General features: G+C 34.8%; 1 protein-coding gene across 2 annotated transcripts; it reads left to right on the top strand.

Annotated features, from left to right (window-relative positions):
• Window positions 1-226: 226 nt before the first annotated feature.
• Window positions 227-8,764, top strand: LOC145686763 (uncharacterized). Of its 2 annotated transcripts, XM_081760403.1 has the most exons (5): window positions 259-906; window positions 2,855-3,033; window positions 4,815-4,974; window positions 6,059-6,189; window positions 7,923-8,764. In XM_081760403.1, the coding sequence occupies exons 3-5, from the start codon at window positions 4,902-4,904 to the stop codon at window positions 8,031-8,033; spliced, it is 315 nt and encodes a 104-aa protein (XP_081616529.1). In that variant the 5' UTR covers window positions 259-906; window positions 2,855-3,033; window positions 4,815-4,901; the 3' UTR covers window positions 8,034-8,764. The 2 variants fall into 2 exon arrangements, with proteins under 2 accessions (XP_081616528.1, XP_081616529.1); XM_081760402.1 differs by lacking the exons at window positions 4,815-4,974; window positions 6,059-6,189; window positions 7,923-8,764 and having other exon boundaries at window positions 227-906; window positions 2,855-3,027.
• The last annotated feature ends 1,005 nt before the right edge of the window (window positions 8,765-9,769 follow it).

Raw genomic sequence — 9,769 nt, 5'->3', positions numbered from 1 at the left:
TTACATTCTTCAAAGCATTCAGAGAATAGTGTATTATCTCCAAAAGATAATTCTGTGGTTTGGAGCAAAACGACCAATGTCAGAAATTGCAAAGAGGAGAGAGAGAGGAGACAGGCTATGATTTCTGCATAGAACCTTTCATTGTTTGTTAGAAGTACATAAGTCGTTGAAAACAATCGGTTAGCATTAGACTTATTGTTATCCATAGGTAGGCCCTACTCGTTATGCACCAAATTACAAAATTATTTGCATGAGTTAAAAATGCTCTTAAATTCTTGTTGTTGCTTCTATACCATTGTAACTTTTACAGTATGAAGCTGAAGTATGAAGTTACCATGAACATTTTTCTCTTTAGCTTTGCCCAAATACACCCATTTCTGTAAAGCCCAAGAAAAAAAAACTGGGGTGAGCAATTTCCTATACTCTTTGTGTGGCACATGATCGCGTAACATACCAAATTTCGCTTGGTAGTGTAATAAAACTTAAATGCTTTCACCATTGTATAATTCTTTTTTGATATTCAGTAAATATCTGGTTAATTATAAACTTTCAATCTACATTTCAGAACAGGAAATCGACGAAGCAGCATTTAATTCATTAACTGATGAACTAATTACTCAGTTCATTCCCAAAATAGGGATACGTGCAAAGTTCTTAGCAAAATTTAAGGAATTTGTAGAAGCAAACACAGTTGAAATTTATGATGTGCTAGATGACGGTTCTCTCTCATTTGCTTCACCATCAGTGTCAACGCCAGATGACTCAGTGTCAGTTCGATCTGAAACTACAGAAAGCAGTTGTTCCATGCCAGCACCAACTAAAAGAGGAACTGATACGATGCTGAAACGAGAAACAAATTTCTCTACAGAGTCTCGGAGTCCGAAGCTCTTCAAGCTGACAGATTTTGTAAGTGTTCTGTCTTAAGTCACTTGAATATCAATTGATACAGTGATACTTATGCTGCACATATGAACTGTGCAAATGTGATTCATTATCAGTCGAAATGTAAAAGATTTTTGCGTTCACTTTTCAATCTGGTGACAGCCTGCGTGTTATTTATTCCATCTTTGTTGGTGCAAGTAACTTTTCTCGGGATATCAATCACGTGTTGTGCTCGTTGTCCAAAGTTTCGAGAACAGACGTTGTTCTCATCATCAGGGTCAGTATCATGAGAACAATGTCTGTTCTCGAGACTTTGCACAACAAACACATCACCTGGCTGATACCCCGAGAAAATTTATTTGCATCACGATACGAGGAAAGCATCAGATGCATTGAAAGAGTTTTTGTAACGTCCCACGGTTATGCCGTTTAGACTAAAGTAAACAGATGATTAATGAAAGTGAACGTTCGCAAATGTTTTTGTGCTCACACCGGGAATTGAATCCGGACCACATACATCAATGATACACCCGTTATCCACTAGAGTAGCTGGGAGGGCGAGGAGATTGGTATTCAGTTATATTTTTGGTTATTTCAAATTAAGCGAAATGACACCACAATATGCAGGGTCTTTAAAATTGTAAAGGAACAGGAGGAAAAGGTGCAAACCTTAAAGGTACTACCTCAGTATTTATTAACTACAAGTGAAAATACCCGGATTCGATTTCGTATAAAATTTGATCTAGGTAAACACCATCTCTGCTCTTAAGTTCCTAATCATAATTCGTTTGTATTTATTCCGTCTCCTTTAGCCTATGAAGCTAAATCAACTGTTGATATATGGTCGGGAAACATTTGACAAGTACTTTTGACGAAAAAGATTTGAATGAAAAGATCTTCTCGGGAGAACTCCGACAAATCCACACACACGGTGTCACTTAGCGCGATTTGGAATCAAACAAAGTATCTCACACGTCAGAGGTCAACCCTCTACCACTGAACCACCGAGGCCCCGATCATACTTTAAAAACTGCCAATGATTTACCTATTTTGTGCCAGGGTTTGCAAGAACCATGTTTTAAAAAATGGTTTAGTTTTTTTTTTCCTGCTAATTGAACGTATGGAACACATTAATATAAGTCGATACTAACCTGAAAGTGTTCCTGTAAGATTAAAACGTGGTTCTTCAATGTTCATATGTATTTCTGGCAAAAATATCGTGTGCCTTTCATCAGGATGGCTCAAAATGTAAAGTGTGTATGCGTTCAAGCTGAGTATTTCAATAGTATAAGGTAATAATGGGACTGTGTAGATATTCTTACTGTTTACAACATGAAACTACAGTCGAGAAATTTTTCACCTACTCTTCAGTTAAGCAACCAACTAATCTATTAAGGATTAAATAGTGCACTAAATTAATCGATACTTAGTTTCTATGTGTTTCTATTTACAAGACTGAACAAGTCCAAATTTTGTATGCTTAATCTTCAAATCCTTCATTACAAGAGTTACTTTGTTGATAAGAAATCATAAGTAGCATATATTACTAAATATTTTTGCGACTTTCTTCGTCGTAGATAGTCATTATACTTATATAGTACCACTATTACGTTATACCATTGAAGTACTAAGCTAGAACATGTAATTTACATCAGTTCTACATGTTTGAAGAATTAAACCATTCTGATGAAAGGCATTCGATATTTGTGCCGGAAATATAGATTACCATATGAAGGCAAATTTCAAGTTCAGCTTCACAGGAACAGTTCCAGGACTTTTTTTTTTTTTTTTTTTTTTTTTGTAAATATATTTCTTTCTTTATTATATATTACATATGGATATAAATACTTGTACAGAAGACTTATGAAAATATAGAATCATTTTAACTGATATTTGAAAACATATAGGAATTTATTTATTGAGTTTTTAATGTAATGCAGATCTGTTTGGAAAGTTTATTCTTCTCTTTCAGAATGTGGCATAGATATTGAAAACAGCTTAGCGTGGCTAAAGCATAGTGTCGAGCCCTGGCAGGAAGTACTTGATCACTGGAAGAAAACGTTGAAAGTTCGATGCAAGCAAGAGGGCAAAACTGTTCATGAAATAATTTCAACTTGGCCAGCATTGAAGCAGCCTTTGGGATATACATTGGTAAGATTCATTTAATTAACCTGCATTCTGTTTTACTACTAAGGACTGTGTTGTTACTGAATAGGCCATAATTTACAAGCATTGAATTATTCTTTGGGGCTGAGAACACTCATACAAAATCTTTTGCTCACGTCCAGAAGTTGATTTTTTCATAACGTACTTTTTAGAACAGAAGTTTTCTTTAAAACTGTGTCGCGTTTGACAAGAAAATAGTAAAAGCCTTCAGGATAGTCATACTGAATATTGAAATGACATATACTAGTGTAGGTATTTGTATGTGTGAGCTAATAGACCTTAGTTGTCATAAAACCATAATAAAAATATATATAAATGGTGGACATGAATTACTTCCTTGTCCTCTTATGTAATATCTGTTCATGAATGTTGAGATATCTTGAAGCAGGTCTGAACTGCCTGTAGGTTGGTGGTTATCGGTTCGATGCCCGGTAGGTGTATAATTTTATAAAAGTAATTCAGATTCAACTACAAACTATAGATTCCTTCCTGTTTAGCTCCGGTGATGAAAGAGGATAGAGGCAATCAATGAATCTGGAAAGTTTTTGCAGTTTCCTTTTCAAAAAGTGAACATTTTGCATTGTATTTAGATTGCATATTAAAAGAACTAAAACATGTCTAATAATCTTTTTTGCTGGTTCTTTATAACATATTCATCCACATGCATGTAACACAAAGTGGGAAAGGATTAAGTTCAGTTTATTAGCAACTCGATCTTCCTTTGAACAACTAGATGAAAAGCTCAATCGCAAGTCTGAAAACAAATACTCTAAACCTAAAATTATTGTTTCCATTTTTAAGACGCATATGATTACGTGGCCATACACTACGAACACGTGCACTGACTTTACCTTGCAATGGAAAGGAACGTATCATATTCAGTCAGATAACAATTGAGAACTGAGTTCTTACAACACGATGTCACTTGCTTATGAAAGCGAGATCTCAGAAGAACAATACTTACATGACTGATAAACAATCTTTCTTGTGATTGCGTACCAACCAAGCATATACGTACAGCAATAGAAACTTTGACGATGATTTTTTTAAATGCATGAAGTACTTTTCGATTCAATAAGTCTTTTTCTTCTACTCAGTAGATAGCAAATAGTGGTTTTATTGTCTGATAAACGCTAACAATATTGTAGAATTTTCTTCACTTTGTCCTTTGACAAATTAATATGAAACCCTAGCGGCCTTATTTCAGAAAGTAGAACCTTGGCTTTACATTCGGAAGCTTCCGGGCTCAAATCCGGTCATCGTGACTGAAATTTCCGTGGATTTTTCCTCAGTCATTCCAGCAAATACCGGGATGGTACCTGTAATATTAAGTCCAGATCAATACTTTCCCCATCCTTGCCTAATCTATCCGAGTAAATAGACCTTTGTTTACATTAACCTATATAACCAAAAACCATTATAACACGACGAAAGCCCGTGATGCCACAACCTCAATATGGGTCTAACTGGCAATTATCGTCAATGTAACATCTTCTTGCACTACGTTTCTGGCTTTTGTGGTCTACTTATTTAAGCTACCAGTAAGTCAATTTCCTCAAGATGTTGGACAACACCAGAGGAAAGCAGGTTGAATTTGAACCCAAGTCCAAGTCCATAAAAGTACACGCTGTAACTAGTAGTTTGTATTGAAATTGTTACAGTTAAGAAATTTCATTTATGCACGTAAAGGAAGTTGTGATTCTTAAAAATTAATGAAATAATGTTATTAATGTAAATGTTTTAATACAATGGAATTCCATTTCCAGATTGATCAAGATTTCAAAGACTTATATCCTGATCATACATCCTTGTTCGTGAAATGGGATTCTGTCAGTAAAAAATTGGAAAAACTAATGAAGAAACGGCTACATGACGCTCCAGCAGTCGAACTTTTAAGTCTGTTAGACACAGAAAGTGTTACAGAAGGTAATATTATTTTTGTGTTCTTTAATTCTTCCTTTGTTTCTGTTTCATTAACTTGAAATTGTAATTACTTGTATGAATGAAGTAGGTTTTTCTATCTGAATCCAGTTTTATTGCAACAAGTATGTTGTAATGATCATATTAATAATTATACATTGGTTGTAAGTAGTAGACACTATACGTACAATATATACTCAGTTGTTCAGCATTGATTCAAAGAGTAGATCTCATTTCTCCAGATAAGCCTCTATTCAAACCGGAAGTGGTATGAATCAGTCGTTTAGGGTTTCAACATTGATCGTTATAAATCAAACATGGTTATTGATAGTTAGAAACTGTTTCCCTGATTCGATTTAGCGTCTCAAGTAAAGTAAACACATTAACCGGTGTTTCTGTACAAAAACCGAAAATAGTAAAGCTATACTACTACTTCCGGTAAAATAGTGGCATCCATACAGCATCCGATTTTTTTTTTCTACTGAAACCGGGAGAAGTAAAAACTAGTAGTTATTGTAGTTTCAATTTTGATTCCTAATAATTATAACGGATAGCAGAAATCTGTTTTTCTTATAGACTCAGCGCACGAAGAACAGATTATCTCTCTCTCCCTGTATTGGAACCGAAAGTTATGTGTCTACTACTTGCGGTTTTGTTATTAAATTGGCATAGTTTTTAAGTCTACCATAGTTTCAACTGTAAAACAAAACTCACTCATATTGAGTTACTAATGATTAAAGATATAATTTTTATAACACTGCAAAATAGTTCACTACTAAAAACAAAATGACTTTCATTCATATAGTTCTTTCTTATCCATCACAAACATTGCAGATTTGTTTCAAACCATTAAGCATTAAAATTAATATAGAAAATAATGGAATTGATTCACAGAGCTGTAATGGGTGGGGCATTTGCCACTGCAAACTACTGTCAAACGTCCGGTAGGCATTTTAATCGAAATAGTATATAATTTTTAAGATTTTATATGGAAGATATAATAATGCAGGAGTCCGCGTATAAAAAACAATTTCGGTAAAAATATTTTTTATTTTATATTCTATTGTATAGTTTTCATTTTTATTTTTAGATACCAGATCCAGTGTACTACTTTTATTGCTTGGTACCCTGTGTAGGTCAACATCACATATAAAAACATCGAAGAAAATTTGGAAGCCAACTGTGAAAGAGTCTCAGGATAGTTTCTTCTGTCATGTTAATGTAAGTAAAGTATATTTTATTCTATTGATTGATCATGGTCAGCCAGATCAGGTGTCAACTACGTATGTTTTGTTAAGAAAATAAAGTTACGTCTTTTTACGGATCTGGCATGGGCATGAATAATATGAGAATTAGATCTGTTAAATCAATATTTCGGTGGAGAGAGGCAATGAAAATCTTAAGAGGGGCAGAAGCGGGGTCGCACTTGCTATTAGCCAACTAGGCCCATGCCTGGAGTGCAAAATTTAAAAACTATTCAGATAAACTCTCACATTTCATTTCAAACTCTTTATAAACATCTGATTGGCATTATATTTCATACAGAAACATAACTTAGTTTATTGTTAATTTCAAATAACGTGAGGACGAGAGAGAAAGAAAGAAATGAAGTGAAATTTTTAAGTTTTACGTCCCGCGGTTATGCTGGTTAGGCTAAAGGAGACGGTGATGATGAGAAATGAATGAAGTGGTGGAATGAAAAAAGTGGGAGGAAAGGGGAGAACCTCAAGAAAACCCACGAGCACGATATTTGTGCACCACAAAGTCTACACGGCGTGAGCTGGGATCAAACCAAGGACCCCAACCACCGGAAGTGAACGCTCTACCAATGAGACACCGCGCCCCCGAGAGAGAGAAGTAGATTATTATCCATTGCTGGCTATCCATAATTATCCAATTGTATCGGGCGTGGACGAAAGGTTCAGTTTTCTAGAATACGTAACACAGTTCGTAGTCCGACTGGGATTTTGGGGTATGCTTGGAGATCACACAGCGAAGGTTCAACAACTTGTTTATTAATAGAGTTGGTCTTCTTCCCCTATCTCCGATCATTAAGTTCGGAGGACTGTAGCGTAAACTAAAGTAATTTGTGCCTTTCAAAGTGGTATGAAAATGTTCTCGCCAATAATTCTCCCCCCCCCCACACACACACACACTCTTCAAAGACACACGTTGGAAAGAAAATTAAGGTTACGCCAAGAACCCTGTTTTCGGAGTGTGAAGCTGAGCTACGACGTTTCATTACATGTGAACAAATACAAACTCGATACATTTATTTAATAATAACCAAACAGTGGCCGCGGTGGCTCAGTGATAGACCGTTCATCTCTGGTGCATGAGGTCCCGGGTTCAAACCTTGCTCCAACCAAGTGAACTTTGTGGTAAACTAACACCGTGTGCGTGGGTTTCCTCGAGGTTCTCCAGTTTTCTCCCACTTTCTTCATTACACCATTTCATTCATTTCTCATCACAGTCTCCTTAAGCGTAGCCGGCATAACTGTGGGGCATAAAACTCAAAAATTTCATTTCATTTTAATAACCAAAATCACTTACTGAGCATAAATGTGATCTATTCTATATTCTCTGTTGGTAAATGCTAGTGAGGAAGTTCTTAAGTCTATTTGAGGACAAGTTGTCGAGTTTTCGTAATTTAGTAGCTTCTGTCCTTGTTTGAACGTATCGTTTTTGCAGTCAGATATAAATAGCTTTTGAAAACCTTTGCAGCTTTTAAAGCATTTAAGAGCTTTTAAAACTTTGCAGTATTAGTATTACTTACCAATTTTTTAGCTTCAAAATAACATATATTTATAGGCGCAAAATGCATATGTCATTGTAAATGTACAATAAATAATGCTTCAGACTATTGAGGAAGAAGAAGTGTCTTTGTTCTTATATGTAAGAAAAATTATTTAAGTATGTAACATGATCAGTTAACCTCTCTCTGATTCCAACAGGTAATGGGTGATGTTCAACCTTTCATGGAAACGAGAGACCTGCAACATTCGTTGAGTGTTCGTTGTTGGCAATTACGGAATAAGGAGCTGCTTTACATACAGCTACGTTAAATAACTTTCGTCTGCAATATAGATTTGTGTGTTTCCTCCGAAAATGAACTCTAAGTGATTTGGCCCCTTGAAATTCGCGAAAACAACCTTCATCAATACATCTAAAGACTCCATTGAAGGATATTCTGTGTTTGAGCTTTAAATGAAGGATAAGTGTTGCTACTAGCATAAAATTTGATTTGCAAATTGAACAAACAGGCATTGTTACAAACAATTCCATATAATTCATTCAATTACGTATAACGCATGGTACTGAAATAACATTTGTTTAGAGAAACGTGATTCAAGCAAGCATAAAATATCAGTAGTTGTATCTGTTTCGACCACTATTGTTTACAGATATTTCATATCAGTTAAAAAAAAAAAAAAAAAAACAATCATATCCAACAATAGTGTATCGTCTGTTTATCGTGAGGAGTATTTATGTCATATACAACTTTTTGCAGAAGAAGCCAAAGATGTTCCCCTTCCTTAGGGAATTCTGCGTTAAACACAAAAAAGTTTTAAAACATATGTCCACACCCTTGAGCACGTTGTCTAGCTCAGTTAAGAATAGTTTATAATTTATTTGAAAGATCTTCAATGCTGTTTGCTGGGAGTAAATTTATAACTTTTCTCACAGTTTTTTACCTTTTTTGTTATAAAGATTTATATTTGGCCTAAAAATGTTATTTTATTTTCACTAACCAGTTGATACATGTTAATATCATTGTTTAATTTTGCATAGATTTATATTTGGCCTAAAATGTTACTTTATCTTCAGTAAACAGTTAGTTTCGTTATGTAATTTTGAAAAGATTTATATTTGGCCTAAAATGCTATTTTATTTTCAGTCAGCAGTTGATAAATGTTAATATCATTGTTTAATTTTGAATTTAATATTTTTGTTTAATTTTGAAATCTGTATGGCTCAGTTGCTATACTCAGTTATAATAAAATTCTTGTGTAGAAAAGTATTGTAAGTACATGCTTTATATCCTAAATTCGTTCTATTTTTCTCCTAAAGTTGATTTATAACTTTGTTCATATATGTGTGTACATGTATTAGAACTTCATGAAAATGTACATGTATTCATGTACATGCATGCTATTCTAGGAATAAACCGACAAGCTTCGAATATGTGTTCAGGACCTCAGTATAAGAAAACCAAGTTTATTTGCAACTTTGGTCGGAAGCGCCTAATTATGCAGATGACACAAAAAGATAATTTAAGACATACAAGAGTGAAGAAATGCGTCTGAGCCGTGACTCGAACCCGGGATCTTCGTCTTACCATGCAGATGTGCTACCCAGTCCGCTCTCGGTAACAACAATACATTCTTTCACTCTTTATAACGATGCTGTTCCACAAGGTGGAAGAATGTATGGCTGTTCTGGGAGCGGACTGAATGGTGCAGTGGTAGCGCATCTGCATGGTAAGCGGGAGGTTCCAGGTTGGAATTCCGGTTCAGTTATATGTTTTTCAGTCTTTGTATATCTTTGATTTCGTGCCTACAAAGGGTTTGGTGTGACAAAATTCGTTGTTTTCTCAATTTATCAATATATTAATGTAATTATTTAAATTGATCGTAGGATACTACATTGAATAAAACAATCGAGGAACTTTGCATACGGTTGAGTACCTCGATACGAGAGGGTTGTTTTAATTTGATCCGAAACGTTTGATTACGGAAAAGTAAGTATGTTCTACTTACCTTCAATTGGCCTCATTTCTGTAATTAGGCTTTTCCAACCG

This window comes from Thermobia domestica, chromosome 5, assembly GCF_964235325.1.
Source record: "Thermobia domestica chromosome 5, izTheDome1.hap1.1, whole genome shotgun sequence".
Lineage (NCBI taxonomy): Eukaryota > Metazoa > Arthropoda > Insecta > Zygentoma > Lepismatidae > Thermobia > Thermobia domestica.
The sequence above is the reverse complement of the archived record's forward strand: the minus strand, read 5'-3'. Positions and strand labels throughout refer to the sequence as shown.